Source organism: Nycticebus coucang, chromosome 14 (assembly GCF_027406575.1).
Source record: "Nycticebus coucang isolate mNycCou1 chromosome 14, mNycCou1.pri, whole genome shotgun sequence".
Taxonomy (NCBI): domain Eukaryota; kingdom Metazoa; phylum Chordata; class Mammalia; order Primates; family Lorisidae; genus Nycticebus; species Nycticebus coucang.
In genome coordinates, this window is record NC_069793.1 from 16,956,846 (window position 1) to 16,982,733 (window position 25,888).

At 37.0% G+C, this 25,888-nt stretch overlaps 2 protein-coding genes across 2 annotated transcripts; both read left to right on the forward strand.

The window, feature by feature from the left end:
* The first annotated feature begins 3,619 nt into the window (after nucleotides 1–3,619).
* LOC128564346 (olfactory receptor 4A15-like) lies at nucleotides 3,620–4,615 on the forward strand. Its single transcript, XM_053559844.1, has one exon. The coding sequence runs from the start codon at nucleotides 3,689–3,691 to the stop codon at nucleotides 4,613–4,615; it is 927 nt and encodes a 308-aa protein (XP_053415819.1). The 5' UTR covers nucleotides 3,620–3,688.
* An 18,554-nt stretch (nucleotides 4,616–23,169) lies between these two features.
* Nucleotides 23,170–24,099, forward strand: LOC128564347 (olfactory receptor 140-like; the record flags this gene model as incomplete). The annotated part of the gene is made up of 1 exon (XM_053559845.1): nucleotides 23,170–24,099. A coding segment is annotated over one exon (930 nt), but the record flags the coding sequence as incomplete, so codon positions are not given.
* Nucleotides 24,100–25,888: the final 1,789 nt, after the last annotated feature.

Sequence of the window (25,888 nt, forward strand, 5' to 3'; positions counted from 1 at the left end):
TTTTTTTTTTTTTTTTTTTTTGGCCGGGGCTGGGTTTGAACCCGCCACCTCCGGCATATGGGACCGGCGCCCTACCCGCTGAGCCACAGGCGCCGCCCTCAAAATTTTATTTCTTAAGAAAAAGGTTTTGGGTGGCGCCAGTGGCTCAAGGAGTAGGGCTGGCCCCCTATACCGGAGGTGGCAGGTTCAAACCTGGCCCCAACCAAAAACTGCAAAAAAAAATAATAATAATTAAAAAAGAAAAAGGTTTTATCATTTGATCTCAAATGGTTTTTTGCCAGAGCTTCCAAGAATAAGATAGTTCACGCATTTCCTTCATTTTACAGAATATTAATAGAGTAAGTGCAATGGCGATAATCTTTCCAATTTCTTTATTAGAATTGTTTAAGTTCGAACTGAAATAGAGAAAGTGCATAACACAGCATAACTATATATCATAACATATATATGGTCTTTACAATAATTTATTTTGTAGTGCTTAATATAAATTAGAGAATCCAACAATTACTTATTTTATATCTTAATACAATAAAGATAATAGTAAGGATTCCTGTAGCTCTTTAAAATTTGCTTCCTTCTATACAGTATTTTAAATGTTCTGGTTGTATGTAGATGTTTTATTGTTGTTTTTTAAAAATTGTTGTCTTTATAGAGATCTTTCATGTCTTTTGTTAGGTAAATTCCCAAATATTTCATCTTCTTTGGCACTACTGTGAATGGGATAGAGCCCTTAACTGCTTTTTCAACTTGACTATTGTTGGTGTATATAAAGGCTACCGATTTATGGGTGTTGATTTTGTAACCTGAGACGCTGCTGTATTCCTTGATCACTTCTAGGAGTTTTGTAGTAGAGTCCCTAGTGTTTTCCAGATACACAATCATACCATCTGTGAAGAGCAAAAGTTTGATCTAAAGTATCTCAAGAATGGAAGAAAAAGTACCCAATGTACTCAGCCCTACTATGAAACTAATTTAGGGCTTTCACATGAAAGCTATAACCCAGTTACAACCTAATAATAGGGGGAAGTGGGAAAGGGAGGGGAGGGAGGGGGGTGATGGGTAGAGGGAAGGGGGATTGGTGGGATTATACCTGTGGTGCATTTTACAGGGGTATTTGCGAAACTTGGTAAATGTAGAATGTAAATGTCTTGGCACAGTAACTGAGATAATGCCAGGAAGGCTATGTTAACCATTGTGATGAAAATGTGTCAAATGGTCTATGAATCGAGTGTATGATGCCCCATGATCATATCAATGTACAGAGCTATGATTTAATAAAAATAAATTAATTAATTAATTAAATTGTTGTAAAATATGCATAAAACCTTGTTGTGCAACCACCATCAGTATACATCTCCAAAAATTTCTCATCACTTCACCCTGAAAATGTGAACTCGTTAAACAATAACTCACCGTTCCTCCTTCCCCTTAAGCTTCTGGTAACCATTGTTGTAATTTCTCTCTCTATGACTACGAAAGTGCCTTATAAATGTGAGATCATAACATATTTGTTCTTTTGTGGTTTGTTTCTTTCACAACTTAGCATGTTTTCAAGATTCATCCATGTTGTAGCATGTATACAAATTTCATTCATTTTTAAGGCTGAATAATATACCATAATAACGCAATTTATATATCAATCCATTAGTTGATGGATATTTGAATTGGTAGTCATGCCCCTAAGAACAATTTCAATAGTGAAATATGTATTGCATGCTTTCCGTGCTATAAACAATAACGGTTATAATTACTCAACAGGTAAGAGACCTGTTACCATGTTATAAACAATAACTGTTATAATTACTCAACAGGAGAGACCCTCTGACTGGAAGTTACCACTTGAATGCTCAGACAGCCCCCATGAAGTGTGATTTCCTATTTTCTATCACAAATGAAGATGTATTAATAATTGTGAGTAAAGATATTTAATTATATGCATATGTATATACAGTAAAATGTCAGATTCTCCAAAGATGGAACTCGTTCTTCAGGCAGCTGATCTTTTCTACTAAAAAAATCATAAAGTTTAAAATTTGATTTTTTCTTTTTTTTGGTCAAGAAAAATAAAGATCCATCAAAGCAAGTAAGTGCTGGTTCTGGTGCTGTTACCTTCCAGACCACCACCTGATTGGCAGATTTGGACTCTGAAATTCCTGTATTTTCATTCAGGCCCCGAAACCAAACTGCTCACCCTTTTAAAAGCGTATTTTGTTCAACGTATTATGCGTATTATGCCCTTTGCTTGTTCTTATCTGCCTTTTTCTCAGTTATCTCTTATCTTCTTCCTGTTCATACGTTTACTCTCCCTCTGGTGCTTTAGGGTAACTTGGCTTCCCCCAAAGCACAAAGGATAGAATAATCTCCTGACCTTCAAGAACACTTTGAACAAATGTGGACACTCAAATGGAGCACGTTTAAAATGATCCTGCTAACACACAGTTGCACACATTACATGGAACGTGGCCCTAGATCACATCTGAAAGGCCCGACAGACTTTAATGAGAATGACTGTACTCAGCATGAACTCAGATAGCAAAGAACTAATCAATAAAATAACTGATGTATTGGTTATGTTAGGAATCGAGTAACGTTTAACACATGCTAAGCTGCTGAATATAAAAATGGTCTACCACTAAAAAGGTTATGTCATTTAGGATAAAGGCGTCAATGACAAAAAATGCAGAAACCTAGAAAAATCATTACGTTTCCAATAAGGAATATAAGATAGGACCTGATTTTCACAAGATGACTAAGCTAAAAATCAACTGATATTTCTGGATTTTTCATATTCTGTCTACTATACCATGATTTTGCCTAAAATCTTTATTTTTGGCATTCTGAGTTGATCATGAGCAGCATAATGAATTCTAAACAAATTTGAGAAGTGGGGAAAATGTCTGTGTAGTGCTCATCCACTTTCACTTTGAGTTGTATTATCCTATTTTCCCCTTTATAACATATGTTGCATTGAATGGCAATTCCGTTTGTATGTGGGGGTGTATGTGTGTCTATTTTCAATCAAAACATTGCTTTTCTTGTTCTTTCATGGCTGGTAGGAATTTTAACATTTTTATCTATTCACTTTCTCTCTGATGATCTTTGAAAGTCTGTTTAATTAAAGTTTAATAAGCATTTAATGAGCACTAACAAGGTGCCTGGTTCTTTCACTGCTGGGAGTGAATTATTACCAGATTATAGAAGCTCAGAGTAAAGTATTTCAGGAAGGTGCATACCTAAACATCAGCCTATAATTTTGTGCTCATATACTGAGCAGTACTTAACATAAATTTATAAGTTAAATCAATACATATGAAATTATTTTCATGGTACATTTCAGCGAGCAAAAAAACCTCAAGAAAAAAAATCATCAAATATACAGTCTTCACAAGAGATACTCTGGAGAAAGCAGCTGTCTTGATTTAACAGATCATCTCACAGATACACCCACTCACACATACTTTAGAATGCTGAAGTCTCTTCACTGTAGCTGAAACAAGAAATTTAATGAAAATAAAAAGGGTAGTTGTGGGAGGAGATTCTGCACACTTATTTTCTAATGAGCTACTATGGGAGGCTCTGTGGGGGGACATTACATTTTAGACATGGAGCTTGTGATCATCTCAAATTTATTATCGGCCCTTTTGTTTGCAGGCTCTGATACCTGAATTCAATACCTTTAGAGGAACGCATGGGAAGGAGGAACAACGTGACTGAATTTATCCTACTGGGGCTCACACAGGACCCCGCTGGGCAGAAAGTTCTGTTTGTCACATTCTTGCTCATCTACACTGTGACGGTGCTGGGCAACCTGCTCATCATGGTGACCATCACCGTCAGCCCTTCCCTGGGCTCCCCCATGTACTTTTTTCTGTCTTATTTATCATTTATAGATGCTGTCTATTCCACTGCCATTGCCCCCAAAATGATCACAGATTTACTTTCTGAGAGAAAGACCATTTCCTTCCAAGCTTGTATGGCTCAGGTTTTTCTGGACCACTTATTTGCCGGCACTGAAGTCATTCTTTTGGCGGTGATGGCCTATGACCGATACGTGGCCATCTGCAAACCTCTTCACTATTTGATCATCATGAATCGCCGGATGTGTGTTCTCCTGCTGCTGGTGGCCTGGTTTGGAGGCTTCCTTCATTCATTAGTTCAATTTCTTCTTCTTTGCCAGCTCCCTTTCTGCGGCCCCAATGTCATTGACAACTTTTTGTGTGATTTATACCCCTTATTGGAACTTGCCTGCACGGATACCTCCTACCTTGGACTTTCCATGATTGCCAACGGAGGGGCAATTTGCACTGTCACTTTCCTCATTCTCCTGCTTTCCTATGGGGTCATATTACACTCTCTGAAGGCTCAGAGTTCGGAAGGGAAACACAAAGCCTTCTACACCTGTGCGGCCCACATCACTGTGGTCATTTTATTTTTTGTCCCCTGTATCTTTCTGTATGCACGGCCCAAGTCTACCCTTCCAGTTGATAAATTCGTGACCGTGGTTTTAACTTTTATAACCCCCATGCTGAACCCTCTAATCTACACGCTGAGGAATGCAGAAATGAAAACTGCCATGAGGAAACTGTGGCGTAAAAAAGTGACGTTGGTAGAATGACGGCTGTATCTCTCATGTGGAACATGATTTTCATTTTTTCACATTGTTATCATTGCTTTTGATTATTTAGCCTATTTATTCTGAAACAGCCATATAAATTAATATTTATCAACGTGGAATATGTTCTACTCCTTACAGACTAAGTGAATTGCATAGTTTTAATTAATATCTAATACTATTTATGTAATCATACAATGTTAAGATTTCTTTGGTGAAAAACAATTTCTAGGTTTATTTTAAGTATTTTTTCATATTTCAGAATATTATGGGGTACAGATTAGTTACATGGTTTGCTTTTATATATTTTCAGTCAAAGTTATAGGCATGCCCTTTATCTAGAAAGCGTGCACGTGCAGTGAACCCATTGGGTGGGAAGTTGTTATTCTTTTAATGTTTAAAATGATCTTTTTATTTATTTTTAATTGACACATAATATTTATTTAATACTTGTAGGTGCAGTGTGATGTTTTGATATACATATACCTTATAGAAAGATTTAATCAAGTCGATTAATACATACATCACTTCACCAACTTAACAGATTTGGAACTGAGAACATTAAAAATCTATTCTTATTTGTGGGCTATGGAATGTCCCTGGCACATAAAAATGTGATCTACCAAAACCTGTTCACTTTAGTCAATGATATTGGTATTTTAACTTACAAATTTACATTATTAAAACTGTTAATCTAATAGTAGAAATAAATGTCTTGGTCAAATTAATTGAAATTAAAGTTTCATGGCATATGTTCACAGAGGATAAAATTGTAAGAATGAACTTTGTTAACTTTATACTGTTATGGCATAAAGATTTCCAGGTAGAATTTGGTTGATTTTGTATGTTCTGATCAATTTTTGGACAGAAAAGTATTCAATGCCACTCTACCTATTTAGATCAATTGGCCCCCTCCAGTAGCTGAAATATATATTTCTCACACATATCAGAGTAGTGTCCCCAGAATCTGCTTACCTTAAATTAAACTCTCTAGGTACACTTTAAAAAAATAATGAAAATTAAACATTTTGGGAACATTGTTAAATTTTGCACACTGAATACCTTTCTGGTTATCTATAAGCTATATATTCTCATTGTTTTAAGTGATAAAATAAAAATATCTTCTCTATTTACAATTGTTAATATTTCATTATAAAGATAATTTTTTCTTTTTTTTAGAGTGCTGTGACGTCACAGCTCACAGCAACCTCCAGCTCTTGGGCTTAGATGATTCCCTTACCTCAGCCTCCCGAGCAGCTGGGATTATAGGTATCCACCACAACGCCTGACTATTTTTTTGTTGCCGTTTGGCCAGGGTTAGGTTTGAACCCACCACCCTCAGTTTATGGGGCCGGTGCCTTACTCACTGAGCCACAGGCGCCACCCACATAAAGATAATTTTTAAAGGCTCTTGTCAACCCACAACATATATCCAAAAGCAAAATGTTGATCTTTATAATCCTTTTGTCAAGTTAGAATAGATTTACTTAGTGTACATAATAAAAATATGAATGCCTCTAGCAATTCAACAAATTGAATAGGTTGAATAAAAACCAGCCATGAAATTTTATTTATTTTTTATTTTTTTATTGTTGGGGATTCACTGAGGGTACAATAAGCCAGGTTACACTGATTGCATTTGTTAGGTAAAGTCCCTGTTCTCTAGATTTTTTTAATGAAAAAAGAATTCAATATAGGAAATTAGAAACTTCCCAATTTCTGGTTGGAGAATCTAAGATCTGGATACTGGAGAAAATACAGTCAGGCATTCAGCACCCAAGCACCAAAGGTATCTTGGAGGAATAAAGTTCTCTACATGCATTTCTCAAAATCCTTTCCTACCCTGAGTTCTATATAGAGATGACTTTCTCTAAAATTTTAAAGTTTTGCTTTATTACAATAACTTCTTTAATCAATATAGGATTTGAATATTCAGATGAGGTAGAAATATGGTATTTTTTAATGAAATTAACTAAAATTTCCCAGCAAATTTATTGACTAATCACTTACTTTTCCACTATTCTATAATACCACCCTTTCTTATATATCTTTATATCAATTATTCTATTTTCCAGTTTCTTTTTTTTCATTAGTCAATTTATGAGCCAGCACCACCACAGTGTTGACCACTATTGTAGTCTCTATATACTGTTGCTATGTAACAAATTACCCAAACATTTAGTGGCATAAAACATCCAATAAATTTCTCATTACATCAGATCATGTCTGTGGGTCTTAAATTTGTGAACAGGTCAGTTAGGCACTTCTGGCTCATGGTGTCTCATTAGGTTGCAGTCAGAAATATACTATCGCTGAAGTCATCTAAATAGTTTCTTTGTTTACAAGTCTGGTACATAGGATTGAAAGTCTTGAGCAGTGGGGCAGTAGTGGCTAAAATAGCTGGTTCTCCTTGAGTATCTGCCCCCATTTCTATGTGGTTTTTCCATGTGATCTCTCAAGCATCCTGGCTTCAGGGTAATGGGGTTTTTGACATGACACAAAAGCATGCGTCCCAAGAGAGTGAGCCAAGCAGAAGTGGTGTATTTTTTTTTTTTTTACCTAACCTTAGAAGTTACATAGAATCATTTCTTGCCATATTCCATTAGTTAAGACAGTCACAAAGTTCTTACCACGTTCAAGCAGAGAGGGTAGACCCTACCTCTTGATAAGGAAATGGCAATCTTTGGAACATACACAACAAGGTATTATATGACTGGCTGGGCTCATACCTGTAATCAATCATAGCACTCTGGAAGGCCAAGGCTGGTGGATTGCTTGAACTCAGGAGTTCAAGACCCTTGAACAAGAGCAAGATCACATCTCTAAAAATAGTCAGGCATTGGGGTGGGCACCTGTAGTCCCAGCTATTCAGGATGTTGCATCAAGAAGATCACTTGAAAAGAGGAAAAAAGGGATCACTTGAAACAAGAGTAAGAGGTTTTGGTGAGCTCTGATGCCATGGAACTCTACTGAGGGTGACAGAATGAAACTCTTTTCTCAAAAATAAAAAAAAAGATACTATATTGCCACAAAAATATACATTTTCCCATAAGCATAGTACAATAACCTTTCTTTTTTTTTTTTTTACATATATTCCCTTTTTTAACTATTTTTTTATTGTTTGGGATTAATTGAAGGTACAAAGAATTAGATTACACTGATTGCATTTGTTAGATAAAGTCCCTCTTATAATTGTTTCTCACCCCCAAGAGACGTGCCATACACCATGACCCCCACAATCCTCTCTCCCACCTCCCCTCTCCCCACTTGCTCATTCCTCTACATCTCCCCAGCTCGTATTAGCTCATCTACTGCTTTCATATTAGAATAGAGTACATTGGGTTCTTGCTTCTCCATTCTTGTGATGCTTTACTAAGAAGAATGTGTTCTAACTCCATCCAGGTTAATACAAAAAATGTAAAGTCTCCATCTTTCTTAGTGGCTATATAGTATTCCATGGTATACGTATACCACAACTTGTTAATCCATTCCTGGGTTGGTGGGTATTTAGGTTGTTTCCACATACAATCACCTCTCTTTTCTCCAGTCCCCTTTTTCATTTTCACATCAGGCTCCAATTCTAGTTTCAGGACCTCATCATCTAAATCAAGACCAGCTACAGACAAGGCTCATGGTGTGGTTCTTTGAACACAGTTCCCTGAATATTAGTCCTTTCCATTAGAAGATCTTCGAACTGGAAAGACAAGTTACCTGCCTCTTCATCCCCACCCTAATGATGCAAGATGGTGTGACAGGCATGAGATAACTCTTGCACATACTTACCTTCAGAATGAAGAAAAGCAGGGTGAATTCCACAATTCCAAAACCCATCTAGGCATGAGTTGTTTCAGTTCCTTGTTTATTGGAAGTAATTTTTTATGACTCTGTTTTTCTTCAATTTGGGCTCGCAGTTTTGTTTTCTGAGCTATCCATTCTTCTCTATAAAATATGCTCTTGATTGTACGTTAGTAGTTTTCTCATCCTGCTTCATATCTGTAGAAGTTTGGGAATCCAAAATTCTTTTTACATTTCATTTTAAGCAGTCTCTTTTTTTCCAAACTGACATAATTCCTATAAATTTGTTGTGAGTTTCCTACAAATATTATTGGTGTTTACTTCATTGGGCAAGAGCTTTATCCTCCATACCACATTAGGAAAGGATAAGGACCCTAGTATTGAAATAAAAACATGGAAAGAATTTGAATTTCCAAACTCTACTGAGTTAATCTTATCAACAGAAGCATTTCTTCCACCCTGTATGACAAAACTGGCCTTGCCGTGCTTGAAAAGTCTGGTATGTTGGAAATGCTTCTGCTTACTTAGTTGATTAGACTTAAACCTCAGCTCAACAGTAGTGTATGATATTACTAAATAAAGCTGAGGTTCCAGAATGTCATTAAAAAAATCAAATATTTTTGGATCCAGAATTTATTGTGTACAACCTGCTTATCTATTCTCTAACTTTGCCCACTCTAAAGACTCAAAGTCACTCTTCACTCAGGCATTAAGAAAATACATTAGTAGGACTTGGACCAAGATCGCGGCCGAGTAACAGCTTCCTTGCATCTGGGCACCCTGAGTCTGGGGAGATAGGACTCCAGGCATCTCTGGCTGGTGAAATCTGCCTATCATCACCCCTGTGAGGATACAGGGAGTCAGCGAGAGACTTCTGGCCCCCAAGGAGGACTAAAACAGTGGAAAAACGGCAAGTGGTCTCGTGTGTTCAATCCATCTAAACCCGCCCGCAACTTCCACAGGCACGAGAACTTAAAGAGCAAGAGGAAGTGAAAGGAAAATTAGGACAAGGAAATAGATAAAAGAAATCATTCATGAGGAAGAATCAGCAGAAAACTCCAGGAAACATGAAGAACCAGTCCAGAACAACCCTGCCAAGAGAACAGGAGGTAGCTGCTGCAGATGATTCCACCTATAAAGAAATGTTAGGAATGACAGAAAGGGAATTTAGAATACACATGTTGAAAACAATGAAAGAAATGATGGAAACAATGAAGGAAACTGCTAATAAAGTGGAAAATAACCAAAAGGAAATCCAAAAACAGAATCAAATAAGAGATGAACGATATGAAGAATATAAAAAGGATATAACAGAGCTGAAGGAACTGAAACAGTCAATTAGGGAACTTAAAGATGGAATGGAAAGTATCAGCAACAGGTTAGACCATGCAGAAGAAAGAATTTCAGAGGTAGAAGACAAAGTTCTTGAGATAACTCAGATAGTAAAAGAGGCAGAAAAGAAGAGAGAAAAAGCAGAAAGTTCACTGTCAGAATTATGGGACTTTATGAAGCGTTCCAACATACGAGTTATAGGAATTCCAGAAGGGGAAGAAGAATGCCCCAGAGGAATGGAAGCCATAGTAGAGAATATTATAAAAGAAAATTTCCCAAATATCACCAAAGATTCTGACACACTGCTTTCACAGGGATATCGGACCCCAGGTCGCCTCAACTCTAACCGAGCTTCTCCAAGACACATTGTGATGAACCCATCCAAAGTCAAGACAAAAGAAAAGATTCTGCAAGCTGCCAGGAGTAAGCGCCAGTTGACTTACAGGGGCAAATCCATCAGAGTGACCGCAGACTTCTCTAATGAAACTTTCCAAGCAAGAAGACAATGGTCATCTACCTTTAATCTACTTAACCAGAACAATTTCCAGCCCAGAATTCTGTACCCTGCTAAGCTAAGCTTAAAAATTGACGGGGAAATCAAATTATTTACACATATACAAACATTGAGGAAATTTGCCACAACAAGACCAGCTCTACAGGAAATACTTCAACCTGTTCTGCACACTGACCACCACAATGGATCAGCAGCAAAGTAAGAACTCAGAAATTAAAGGACAGAACCTAACCTCCACACTGATGCAAAAGATAAAACTAAGCAATGGACTCTCACAAAATAAGATGAAAAGAATACTACCACACTTATCAATTATCTCAATAAATGTTAATGGCTTGAATTCCCCACTGAAGAGACATAGATTGGCTGACTGGATTAAAAAACACAAGCCATCCATTTGCTGTCTGCAAGAAACACACCTGGCTTCAAAAGACAAAGTAAAGCTCCGAGTCAAGGGTTGGAAGACAATTTTTCAGGAAACTGGAATTCAGAAGAAAAGAGGAGTTGCAATCTTATTTTCAGATACATGTGGATTTAAAGCAACTAAAGTCAAAAAAGACAAAGATGGTCACTTTGTATTGGTCACGGGAAAAATACAACAAGAAGACATTTCAATTCTAAATATTTATGCACCCAATTTAAATGCTCCCAGATTCTTAAAACAGACCTTACTCAGTCTGAGCAATATGATATCTGATAATACCATAATAACAGGGGACTTTAACACTGCTCTTACAGAGCTGGACAGATCCTCTAAACAGAAATTAAACAAAGATATAAGAGATTTAAATGAGACCCTAGAACAACTGTGCTTGATAGACGCATATAGAACACTCCACCCCAAAGATAAAGAATACACATTCTTCTCATCACCCCATGGAATATTATCCAAAATTGATCATATCCCGAGACTTAAAACAAATATCAACAGAATCAAAAGAATTGAAATTTTACCTTGTATCTTCTCAGACCATAAGGCACTAAAGGTGGAACTCAACTCTAACAAAAACACTCCACCCCACACAAAGGCATGGAAATTAAACAATCTTCTGTTGAATAAGAGATGGGTGCAGGAAGAAATAAAACAGGAAATCATTAACTTCCTTGAGCATAACCACAATGAAGACACAAGCTACCAAAACCTGCGGGATACTGCAAAAGCAGTTTTGAGAGGAAAATTCATCGCTTTAGATGCCTACATTCGAAAAACAGAAAGAGAGCGCATCAACAATCTCACAAGAGATCTTATGGAATTGGAAAAAGAAGAACAATCTAAGCCTAAAATCAGTAGAAGAAAATAAATATCCAAAATCAAATCAGACATCAATGAAATTGAAAACAAAAGAATCATTCAAAAAATTAATGAAACAAGGAATTGGTTTTTTGAAAAAATAAATAAAATAGATAAACCATTGGACAGACTAACGAGGAATAGAAAAGTAAAATCTCTAGTAACCTCAATCAGAAATGATAAAGGCGAAATAACAACTGATCCCACAGAAATACAAGAGATCATCTCTGAATACTACCAGAAACTCTATGCCCAGAAATTTGACAATGTGAAGGAAATGGATATTTGGAATCACACCCTCTCCCTAGACTCAGCCAGGAAGAAATAGAGCTCCTGAACAGACCAATTTCAAGCACTGAGATTCAAGAAACAATAAAAAATCTTCCAACCAAAAAATGCCCTGGTCCAGATGGCTTCACTCCAGAATTCTATCAAACCTTCAAGGAAGAGCTTATTCCTGTACTGCAGAAATTATTCAAAAAAATCAAGGAAGAAGGAATCTTCCCCAACACATTCTATGAAGCAAACATCACCCTGATACCAAAACCAGGAAAAGACCCAAACAGAAAGGAGAATTTCAGACCAATCTCACTCATGAATATAAATGCAAAAATTCTCAACAAAATCCTAGCCAATAGATTACAGCTTATCATCAAAAAAGTCATTCATCATGATCAAGTAGGCTTCATCCCAGGGATGCAAGGCTGGTTTAACACACACAATTCCATAAACATTATCCACCATATAAACAGAGGCAAAAATAAAGGTCACATGATCCTCTCAATAGATGCAGAAAAAGCATTTGATAAAATCCAGCATCCTTTTCTAATTAGAACACTGAAGAGTATAGGCATAGGTGGCAAATTTCTAAAACTGATTGAAGCTATCTATGACAAACCCACAGCCAATATTTTACTGAATGGAGTAAAACTGAAAGCTTTTCCTCTTAGAACTGGAACCAGACAAGGTTGTCCTCTGTCACCTTTACTATTCAACATAGTGCTGGAAGTTCTAGCCAATACAATTAGGCAAGACAAGGAAATAAAGGGAATCCAAATGGGAGCAGAGAAGGTCAAACTGTCCCTCTTTGCTGACAACATGATCTTATACTTAGAGAAGCCCAAAGACTCAACCACAAGACTCCTAGAAGTCATCAAAAAATACAGTAATGTTTCAGGATATAAAATCAATGTCCACAAGTCAGTAGCCTTTGTATACACCAATAACAGTCAAGATGAGAAGCTAATTAAGGACACAACTCCCTTCACCATAGTTTCAAAGAAAATGAAATACCTAGGAATATACCTAACGAAGGAGGTGAAGGACCTCTATAAAGAAAACTATGAAATCCTCAGAAAGGAAATAGCAGAGGATATTAACAAATGGAAGAACATACCATGCTCATGCATGGGAAGAATCAACATTGTTAAAATGTCTATACTTCCCAAAGCAATCTACCTATTCAATGCCTTTCCTATCAAAATACCAACATCGTACTTTCAAGATTTGGAAAAAATGATTCTGCGTTTTGTATGGAACCAGAAAAAAACCTGTATAGCTAAGGCAGTTCTTAGTAATAAAAATAAAGCTGGGGGCATCAGCATACCAGATTTTAGTCTGTACTACAAAGCCATAGTGCTCAAGACAGCATGGTACTGGCACAAAAACAGAGACATAGACACTTGGAATCGAATTGAAAACCAAGAAATGAAACTAACATCTTACAACCACCTAATCTTCGATAAACCAAACAAGAACATACCTTGGGGGAAAGACTCCCTATTCAATAAATGCTGTTAGGAGAACTGGATGTCTACATGTAAAAGACTGAAACTGGACCCACACCTTTCCCCACTCTCAAAAATTGATTCAAGATGGATAAAGGACTTAAATTTAAGGCATGAAACAACAAAAAGAAAGCATAGGAAAAACACTGGAAGATATTGGCCTGGGGAAAGACTTCATGAAGAAGACTGCCATGGCAATGCAACAACAACAAAAATAAACCAATGGGACTTCATTAAACTGAAAAGCTTCTGTACAGCTAAGGAGACAACAATCAAAGCAAAGAGACAACCTACACAATGGGAAAGGATATTTGCATATTTTCAATCAGACAAAAGCTTGATAACTAGGATCTATAGAGAATTCAAATTAATCCACATGAAAAAAGCCAACAATCCCATATATCAATGGGCAAGAGACATGAATAGAACTTTCTCTAAAGATGACAGACGAATGGCTAACAAACACATGAAAAAATGTTCATCATCTCTATATATTAGAGAAATGCAAATCAAAACAACCCTGAGATATCATCTAACCCCAGTGAGAATGGCCCACATCACAAAATCTCAAAACTGCAGATGCTGGCGTGGATGTGGAGAGAAGGGAACACTTTTACACTGCTGGTGGGACTGCAAACTAGTACAACCCTTCTGGAAGGAAGTATGGAGAAACCTCAAAGCACTCAAGCTAAACCTCCCATTTGATCCTGCAATCCCATTACTGGGCATCTACCCAGAAGGAAAAAAATCCTTTTATCATAAGGACACTTGTACTTGACTGTTTATTGCAGCTCAATTTACAATCGCCAAAATGTGGAAACAGCCTAAATGCCCACCAACCCAGGAATGGATTAACAAGCTGTGGTATATGTATACCATGGAATACTATTCAGCCATTAAAAAAAAAATGGAGACTCCTGGATTATTGTACCCTCAATGAATCCCCAACAATAAAAAAAAAAAAAAAAAAATGGAGACTTTACATCCTTCATATTAGCCTGGATGGAAGTGGAAGACGTTATTCTTAGTAAAGCATCATAAGAATGGAGAAGCATGAATCCTATGTACTCAATTTTGATATGAGGACAATTAATGACAATTAAGGTTATGGGGGGGGGAAGCAGAAAGAGGGACGGAGGGAGGGGGGTGGGGCCTTGGTGTGTGTCACACTTTCTGGGGGCAAGACATGATTGCAAGAGGGACTTTACCTAACAATTGCAATCAGTGTAACCTGGCTTATTGTACCCTCAACGAATCCCCAACAATAAAAAAAAAAAAAAAATACATTAGTGATAAGAATACCTGTGTACTTGTAAACTATTTTGGTGCTAACTTTTTGTCATGAGGAATAAAAGTGTGAAACCTTCCATTGAAACAGCCTCTGATTTTAACAGTAAGGGGGTGGAGGAAGGGGAGAGCAGAGAGAGAAAGAAGGAGGAAGTGGTGGGGAAAGGAAGAACAGTGAGAGGGAAGGAGGGAGGGGGGTGGGGCCTTTGTGTGCCCCACACCTTTTAGGGGCAAGACACAATTGCAAGAGGGACTTTACCTAAGAAATGCAATTGGTGTAACCTGGCTTATTGTACTCTCAATGAATTCCCAACAATTAAAAAAAAGGCAAAAGGGAAGACTAGGAGGACCAGCTCTATTTTGCTTCTGACCCCCTGCTGTGATATCTTTTAGGTTAAAAGCTTTTGCTTAGCTCTGCATGGAGGCCTACTAATTATAGGAATAATTTAGCTCACAGTTCAACTCTAAAAGAAAGATGATAACTCTCCCTTTCCCAAAACTAACTTCTGGGGACATAAGAAATGTACACGTGCAAATATCAAGGCTATGTTAAGGATTTATAGTCACGTCATGACCTGATCTGCTCATTCAAAGTTAACTAACCAAGAGCAAACAAGTTTTACAACCTCCTCAGACCTTAACCAACACCCAATTTCTGTGGTCCTTAGTTACTTCCTGAATACCTCCCCCTTCATATAACATAAAATGCAGCCTAAAGTCTACACCAATTTCAGATGGTTCTTTGGGAAACCAGTCCACCATCTTGTTTTTCTGGCTCTCTGAATAAAAGTCACTTTTCTTGCCCCAACATCATGTCTCTCAACTTTTAGCTTCCCTGTGCTGAATGGTATGAGAGCTTGGACTCAGTAGCAGGATGGTAGGATCTTGGAGTGTTTATAAACAAAGGTCTTTATCCATTAGGACCAATGTACTTATAAGAGACCTCTTTCACACACAAAGGCCATGTGAGGGCACAAAAAGACAATTCTACTTATAGTTCTCTTAGCAACATCTGTATTGTCCTCCAGAGTGGCTGTCATAGTTTACATTCCTAGAAATAGGGTATAAGAGTTCCCTTTTCTCAACCAACATTGGCTGTTTTTTTCTTTTTCACTAACATCCATCCTAACTCAAGTGAGATGGACCCTCATTGTGGTTTTAATTTTCATTCCCCTGATGATTAGTGATGTTGAATATTTTATCAGATATTTGTTGTCCATTTGTCTGTCTTCCTTTTAGAATTTTCTAAGGAAACTGAATTATGATCATCAATCTCTCACCACCTGATATTTCAATTTGGGAAATTTTCTCCCTTCCTTAGATTTTAGTTACTTCATGGAAAATGACAACAATGAATTAGATAATCTCTAAGAACCCATTCTGCTCTTAGCATCTAAGATTTTATTATTGGTTACCTATTCACAGATAAAATATGGCCTCTCTGGGCTCAAATTCTTAGAAAATTCTCATTAACACCATACGAAATTCAGGATTATTATTCTGCTTAAGGTAAAATATGTTCTAACAATTCCCAGATATTTTGCATTTTGGAAAGCTCTTAAATATGGCAGAGAACATAGTGGAACTGAAAGAGTAAAACTGGCTCACAGTTCTACTGCTTACTAGACAGAGCATTCCAGATAATGAAATAAACCATTTGAGCCCTGCTTTCTCTGTCTATGAAGTGGGAATAAGGTACTCATCTCATAAGGTTATTTTGGTGTTCATATAGAAGTGGCCTTCAGATAATGAGTGCTCAATGTGTATACTTTTGAATAGTGAATTTAGAGCAGGTTGAAAAATGTTATTAACTGATTTAACATGACATATAGTCATATGTCACTTAAGACAGGGATACATTCTGAGAAATGCATCATTAGGTGACTTCAAGGTGTGAACATCGTAGAGGATACTTACATACTCCTGCCTAGATGGTAGAGTCTGCTACACTCCTAGGCTATATGGTTTACCACAAGTTACTGGGCTAAATAACAGGCAATTGCAACACAATGGTAATAATTTATATATCTAAACATAACTAAACATAGAAACGCCAAAATAAAACTATAGCATTACTATCTTAATGGACCAATGTCGAATATGTGGTCCATTATTGAAAACAAACACCACATGGACTCAGTGCTAACATGACACTAGTTTATCCACACTTATCTGCACACACGAAAGTAAAACTCAATGGAAACCCTCATGGAAAACAATTCTACATTCTCCTGAGAGGGGAGTTAGAAATTTCTCAGAGGAATCTGAAAAATCGACATGTTTCAAATTCCCAAGTGGTTTGTGAATAAATTTTTTATGCCTCTATGAGTTAGGATGAGACACAGTTCTTAAAGCCTTTGTTGAAAGATGGATATTAGGGAAGGAGAACTCTAACTGCCTGGGTAAGTTTTTGCATGGGCGGTTCTGTGGAGCCACGATGAGGCTCTACACACTTGTGTTATGTCTTTAGGTCGGCCCTTCATTATCTGCATGTCCTGGGATATGAGGTCTAACCTCTCCATATCTCAGTGTTTCTACCTGTAAGACAGAAGGAGGAACCATTCTGCTACATACATGTATGAATCTTCTAAAAAACATTAAATGAAATAATTTATGTGAAGTACATTTCACAGTGTGAATGTAGTCAATTAATCTTAGTTTTTGATGATTACATGTACTAATAATGGCAAACATTCACACAGAAGTTTATAATTCAATAAAATTATTCACATATCTTATGAAATAATAGCCTCAATTTCCTTAATATTTAAACTTCTCAGAAATTTTAAAATTCCTAAGAGCACAGACATGGCAATACAGATGAGAAAGAGCTATTAGACCATTCAGAAAAGTATTAAAATTTCTTTAAATCTCTCTTTTCTAAAGTGAGAAAAATGTAAAATTGCAGAAAAACATTAATTACACTTAAATGCAAGGAAAGAGAAAAATGTCTGCTTTATCACTGCAATAAACATTTACCATAACAATGCTGTTTTGCTATATTTATTTTTATATTTTTCCATGCATAATTTTGCTTATATTTTTTAAAGAAAATGTATAAACTTAACAAAATAGTAAATGCATATATATACATACACACACATATTTCTATTAAGTTGAAGACTTTTGAGAAATATTCCCTTAATTCATGAAAATAAAAAAGGATGTCTTATTTGAACGAGGTGAAAAGAGTTACTCGCTTTTACTAATTAAATTCTTGTACTAATTAAATACATCCATTCTTGACGTACATGTAGTCTGGTTCTCAGTGTGGAAAGCATTGCTTGTAAATGTGCTTTTGGTTATTCTACGATATTACTGGATTAGAAGGGTACATGCAAATATCATGGATTCTTGGTGAAAGATGTGACTGCTAGTATCACATTTGAAAGCAGCTAAAACCAAGGACTTCTCTTTCCCTATGACTGAAATTCTCCTACTTGATAAAATACATGAATATTTGGAGGCTTAATGTTTTCAAATTCTTAGTATCTTTACATAAGAAATAGCAGTCATTTGCTTTTTAAAGTAATTAAAAACCTACATGGGTCCTTCAAAACTAGGCAGTTACGAAGTTATTCTATTACATATTTTAAATGTTTACTTTATCTTCAGCACACACACAAAAAAATGTAGAGGCATTAGAAGGGGTTGGAGAGCAGTGAAAGCAGGGTTTTTTTATTTTTATTTTTCTTTCTTTCTTTTTCTTTTTTTTTTTTTTGTAGGAGAGAAAGGTTGCTGAACATCAAAATGGAGGGGGGAAGAATTCAAAGGAAAGAGTATCAGTGAATGACAACTCTGGTAAGTAAATATATTTCTTTATGTCATAAAATAATATTTTACATTCATGTTAAAACCGTAATCATGTGTGACAAACACTGCCACTATCTGCCTAATGTCAAAACTAACCAATAACTCCGATGTAGGGTGTGTGTGTGTGACAGAGAGAGAAATATCATAAAATAATATTGGTAAAGGAGGAAAAAAATTAATATTGGGTGGATAAAAACCATGCAGATAAATGATAGACAAACACGTTTTCATTTTTTTCAATAATGTATTGCTTTCGTGTGGTGTACATATATAAATCTTCATTGAAAGAACACTGATTTTAATAGGCATGGTGAAAAGCCATTCATTTTCAGTCAACAATGATATACTCTTTTAAAAATTTCTATTGTGAATTAAAGTAGGTGATATTACAGCTACATACTTTTTACCTATGTAGTACTAATTACTAAGCTGTTATTGGTTTTACTCTCACTGTTAACAATGAGCTAATTATCTTCACTGTACAGACAATAATCTAGAGTTCCCAAAGTCAAATACACTCTGCAGAATTATCTTTGCTCTTTGTTCTAAAGGAAGGCTAGATTTGCAGCCCATTATGGATTAGCTTTCTTAAACTCTTTCAGTTTGAGTTATTTTATCTGTTACATTCAGATAATGCAGTGGTTCTCAACCTTCCTAATGCCGTGAAATTATTTTGTTATAAAATAATTTTATGGTTGGGGGTTACCACAACATGAGGAACTGTATTAAAGGGTCGGCATTCGAAAGGTTGAGAACCACTGGGATAATGATTGCGTGACACGGTGTTGATAGAACAATTGCATGTGTGTGGTACTTGATAGGCACTCAGGCAAATGTTGGTTGTCAGTTGTGGCTTCTACATATAAAATTATCTCAATAAATGGCAATATGGTCTTTAGGTTGTATACTCCAAAAGCTTTGAAATAATATTTATGCTCTTCTCTGTCTGCACCTGACTTTGAGGCCATCAGCAAACTGTACTGTATCTCCCTTCACAATGCATCCATTTCCACTGCTACTACCCCGTCCAGACCACCAGCACTTGCACCTGGATGACCAGGCCACTGGCTTCTGTTCTTGCTCCCCTGTAGCCTATTCTCCTTACAGTAGCCAGAATCATCTATTTGACAATTAAGTCAGATCACGTCATTCTGCTGTGCAAAAACCTACCAAAGCCCAAAACCTGCCTGTCACTTGTGGGGAAGTTTTAGCCTTTACAATGGTCTGAAGGCCTTCCAAGTTCTGCCACCAACCATTCCTGGTTCACGCCTCATGCCACTCCAGAGACACTGAATCCTCAGGCCACTGGCAGTAGCCGCCCCTCCTCCTCAGGGACTTTTCACTTGCTGATATTTCTACCTGGAAACTCTTTCCATAGATACCTTCTCCACTTCTCCCTCGATTCCTGCAGGTTTGGTTATGCCTTCCCTCTCCAGGAAGCTTTCTCTGACCACCTTGTGGACAAGGATTCCTCTCTGCAGACCACACACATCATTTCCTCAGCTTTATTTCTCTCATGACAGGTATGTCAATCTGATGTATATAATGCCTTCTTAAATTTACTATCTACTTTTTTTTCACGAGTCGGGGTCTCACTGTCGCTCAGGCGAGTCTCGAACTCCTGAGCTCAAGCGATTCTCCCTCCTCAGCCTCCCACAGTGCTGGGATTACAGGCGTGAGCCACCGCGCTCGTGAAAAAAATGGAAAAACCCAGCCGGGCGCCGCGGCGAGCGCCTGTAATCCCAGCTGCTTCCGGAGGCTGAGGCAGCGGGGTGCCCGCAGCCCGAGTCTGAGGTTGTGGTGAGCTACCACTCCCACTGCACTCTGCTCAGGGGCATAGGGTGGGACCCTGTCTCAACAAAAAAAAAAAAAAAAAAAAAATTTACTATCTACTCTCTCTCCCTACTAGGACATGAAAATAGGAACTTTGTCTGTTTTTCTTTTTTTTCACTGTGATATCTCTACTTTCTAGAATGCACATAGTAGATTAAATGAAGATTTGAAAATGAATTTATTAATTTTTAAATAGAGCTTAAAATTATATTTAATTACATTTCCTTCCCACCACCCCAACACACACATGTGAGTCCATCATGGCCAAATTGACATAATTTTTACAACTTGGTTTCACTTTACTGTGAAGAATATTCATATTAGCTAAGTCTACTATGGGGACTAGAAAAAAGGTTAATAAGTTTAATCAGAATGTTATCTAAAAGCATATTTTGTTTTCATGGACTTCAAAATTTTTAAAGAAATTTTTATAAGTTGTTTAAGTAGAAACAAGTCCCAAATGCAATAACTCAGAAAAGCTCATGATGAAATAACAGGATAAGAATATGTGAGTTTTTGTGAGTCTTTCAGATTTTTTACGTAATTCTAATAGTAAAAGTCAAAAGAAGTTTCCCAAAAGATGCATAAATCATGATCTTCAAACATGTATAAAATGAACACATGGCAAGTACTTTGTTGTCTCATTAATGATGGAACTAGCAAGATTATAATCAGTCTAAGGAAGAATTCAAGGAACCACATTTAAACATTGTTCAATCAGAGATGTGTAATGTATTTAGAAATAAATGTACAATTGGCTTTATGTGCAATGGTTAGGGAGGCTACTGAACCTCCAGCAGACAATATTTTTAATTCTAGAACATGAATTATTTGCATTATTGTCAGTTCTCTACAATTTAAAAACTTGTAAAATAGCTCAAAGACAGGGAAAAGCTCAAACTCCATAGAATTATATAATCCCAAAGACTGGCACAGACAACGCGCACATTGAAGATGTCCAGTGATGTGTGTATCACATTTGAAAATCTTTCACAATACTTCTTTCTGACAAAACTTAAATATATTTAGCCATTATATATCAAAAGAAGTACAGATGATTTTAAATACAATAAATTTATTTTAAAGGAAAATCACTTTTTTACTTATTTCCATTTACCATTGATTTTTTTTTTTTTTTTTTTTTTTTCAGTTTTTTTGGCCGGGGCTGGGTTGTAACCCGCCACCTCCAGCATATGGGGCCGGCACCCTACTCCTTTGAGCCACAGGCTCCATCATTTACCATTGATTTTTAAACAAATCCAGGGAGTAGTGGTGCCAGTGGACCATCACAAAGGTCTTCATCCCCCTGTCTCCACACTGAGTAGGCTAAGGAAAATAGGAGGGATTCATCTTGCTGTCTCAGAGCTGGCAGAGACAGAAGAAAATCCATGAATAAGTGAACCCCATTCAGTTCAAACTCATGTTGTTCAAGGATCAGCTACATTTACAGGGGAAAAATTCAAACTTTCTGTATCCTTTGAAGTCTCAGCAAGAAATAGCATACTCAAAATAAAGATGGAAGAGGACTTCATTAAGATTAGTATTCAATTTATGGCTAGGGTTAAAGAAAGCTAACAAGGCATGATAAAGCACCCCAGAGCTGGCAGTAACATTAGGCCATCTTCACCACAAGCAGGCAGGAGACAGCAGGGTCAGAAGGTGATCACACAATTCCAAAAGTAATTGGAGCTGCACAGGTCCACCCCAGCCTTGGTTATAGGCACCCAAGCCACAGAAGGGAACCAGTCAAATAAATACCCTGTCATCCTTTCTTCTCTCCTTAGTCTCTGGCCCTCAGTCAGCACTGCCTGGTGCGCAGAGGTCAAGCAGCTGGGTAAAGCTGACCTTGAAAGATCATCCAGACTATCAAGGTAAAAAAGTGTGAGAGCATATCCAAAGGAGAGAAGGGAGTACATGGAGTTTACTTTCCAAACTTTATCCCACTTTTTTCTAAAAAAGATCATGACCACATTTTTTTTGGAGTAACCTGGAAAAAAGAAAATAGAGGAAATAGTAAAGTCTTCCAACTTGTTTGCTTGGTATTTATTGAAGACCTTTGTGAGTTAGACACTGAACCAACGGTAGGGCATAAAAAGGTGAACAAGAGAGATATAGCCCTGTTCTCTGCAGCTTATCTAAATAGCATTAAATAGAAGAGGACAGATGAATTAGGATTCCTCAGCTGTGTGCAGGCACAGAAGTCATGAAAGAGTTTTCAAAAATCCACTTAAGGAAGGGCTTTCGAACATCTCTTATTGCCCGAGAAGGAGTCAGATTTTTCACAGGTGAGTTCCCTACCCCTAAATGTCCCCTAGCAAAGGGCAGTGATCACGGGTTGTAATGGAGAGTTCTGCATTCCCATAAGAAAGTGAATTAGTCAGCTTCAAATATTTACTCTAATCACTGTTTATAAAACAGAAAAAGTAGCATGTTTCTTCACCTCACAAATACCATGAAAGAAAATAGCTTTTATTGTTAAAATGTCTTCAGGCGTGGCACACTGGCACACTATAATCCTAGCAGTGTGAGAGCCTAGGCAGGTGGATTATTTGAGGTCAGGAGTTTGGGAACAGCCTGAGCAAGAGTGAGACCTTGTCTCTACTTTAAAAAATTTAAAAACTAGCCAGGAATGGTGGTGCATGCCTGTAGTCCCAGCTACTCGGGAACTGAGACAAAAGGATCACTTGAACCCAGGAGTTTGAGGTTGCTATGAGCTATAATGACACAGCACTCTAGCCTGGGACAACTGAGTGTCCCAACAAAATAATAGTAATAAAATAAAATAATAAAATGTATTTGGTGTATCTGAAAATCCAAAGTGGATAGAGTCCATCACCTTTTTTAAAAGAATCTTATTTTTACAGGTTAATCCACCACTTCTGAATTTGTCATCAGCTTTTAAATAAAAGAAATCACGATGAATGTGACTGAATTCATACTAATGGGACTGACACAGAATCCTCAGACGCAGAGAATTCTATTTTTGGTGTTACTTATCATCTACCTCATCACTGTCGTGGGAAACCTGCTCCTTGTGTTGACCATAGTCTGTAGCCAGACTTTGGACTCCCCGATGTATTTCTTCCTGGCTTTCTTATCTTTGATAGATGCCTGCTATTCCTCCTCCATAGTCCCTAAAATGCTGGCTGATTTGCTCTCTGACACAAGAGCCATCTCCTTCAATGGCTGCCTGACACAGCTCTTTATTGAACATTTCTTAGGTGCTTCAGAGATTGTCCTCCTGGTGGTCATGGCCTATGACCGCTACGTGGCCATCTGTAGACCTCTGCACTACGTGACCCTCATGAGCCACCGCATCTGCTGCCTCCTGTTGGGTGTGTGCTGGACAGTGGGCTTCCTCCACTCTATTGGGCAGATTCTAGTGACATTATGGCTCCCATTCTGTGGCCCCAACATCATGGATCACTTTGTGTGTGACATTTTCCCCCTGATACAACTGGCCTGCACTGACACTTTTTTAGTGGGTCTCCTTGTTGCTGCCAATGGTGGGGTAATCCCTGTGATCACCTTTGTGATGTTGTTGATATCCTATGTGATCATCCTGCGCTCCCTGAAGACTCACAGCTCTATGGGGAGGAAAAAGGCCCTTTCCACTTGTGGCTCCCACATCACAGTTATTATTTTATTCTTTGTGCCCTGTATTTTTATGTATCTGCGACCAGTAGCCACCTTTCCAATGGATAAAGCCATAGCAGTGTTTTATACACTTGTCACTCCCATGTTAAATCCAGTTATCTACACAGTGAGGAATGCAGAGATGAAAAATGCTATTAGAATGTTATTAAATAGAAATGCAATTTCACATAATAAATAATTTAATATGAAAATTGTATTGTCATCATGATCTTTGTAATTTTATATTTCCTTAGTTTAAAGCTTTTCTCACTTGACTCCCACTGCAAGGTAGGTATTATTATGATTATTCCCATTTTACAGATAGATAAAAACAAAGTTCAAAAAAGCTAAATATCCAGCCCAGTGTAAGAAAAATATTCAGTTATTGTTTTGATCTGAATTCATCTAGATACAAATTTGATGCTCTCTCAAACATATCAAATGGTATCAGTAGAAACAGACAACATTTAGATCAGACATCTCTTGCTCTGCAGAAAAATCAAAAATTGTTCTTTTCAATTATCAAGTTCTATAATGTCCCTTCATTTAAGGAGCATTGCCTACTAGTATTTAGGATAGTGTAAAATATAATTTAGAAAGATGATCTTTCCATACTCTATTAGAGTACACTTGATATATCTAATATTTTAAAATGTATTGAGTTTCTTCTGTTGAGTAAAAGTTGTCAGTGACTATAAAAATTAATTGTGTTAAACCTATGTGAAATTTTTTAAATTTCCTCGCATGGTTCCAGCAACTTTGTCAAAATGAAATCTAGCATTCTTATTTTATAGAAAAGGGAAAATCCAAAGGTTTAATAACAAAATCACAGAACATATATATAATTCCTGAGCTCAAATATGCTTACTCCATGTCCTGTGATATTTTCACTATGGAATATAATGGGACTAATAATTATGGTTGAGTATATTAAAATATTTTTTATTATATGTTATAGAAATGACAATTTACTAGATAAAATATTATTAGCAACAATTAAATGCATATTTTTTTACAAAACATGTAGTAAAATTTATGTGTAAAAGGTTTACTACAGGGTGGTGCCTGCGGCTCAGTGAGTAGGACACCAGCCCCATATACTGAAGGTGGCGGGTTCAAACCCAGCCCTAGCCAAACTGCAACAAAAAATAGCCAGGCCTTGTGGCGGGTGCCTATAGTTCCAGCTACTTGGGAGGCTGAGGCAAAAGAATCACCTAAGCCCAAGAGCTGGAGGTTGCTGTGAGCTGTAACACCACAGCACTATACCAAGAGTGACAAAGTGAGACTCTTGTCTCTAAAAAAAAAAAAAAAGCGAGGATTCACTACAACAAAGCTAGTTGTCATTTAGTTCCTGAATCCAGTATCCTCTCTGAAAACTACTTTAGTGACTCCTTAGCAAGGTCTTTAAAAAGAAATCAGGAATCCTTAAGCCATGGTGAACCAAGGGAAATAGTTCTCAGCTGAACCATTTACCTTGCTAGCAAGACTTTTCTATGAATAACTTTTGGATCTCTTAAAAATTGCAGTCTGTTACCAAAATACAAAAATTTGTGACATAGATATGTTTAGAGCTTACTCTTTAGAAAAAAGATCTAGCCTCTGACCTGGGTAACACCTTTTGTATTGAAGAAATCAGTTATGTAACAGCATTTAGCAAGCATAACATGACTATGGAAACATGATGGAGAACAATAACACCAGCTCTGGGATCAGGGGACCTGAATTTATTTCTCCCTGTGCCATGATCTCATTTAATGATTTTAAACCATTCTCTCTCCTTCTACAAATAGTTTACTTCACTCTTTTAAGTAAAGAGGTGTTTAAGAGGTGTTAACAACTCCTGAGATTATGTTCATGCTAACATATTAGAACTATCAATATTATTACATTTACTTCTACCCCAACTAGTAGAAGTAAAATTGGAATGGTTTGGAGAGATCACATATAGGTATATGGCCAGAAATTGATTACCACCCTACTGTGTGAAG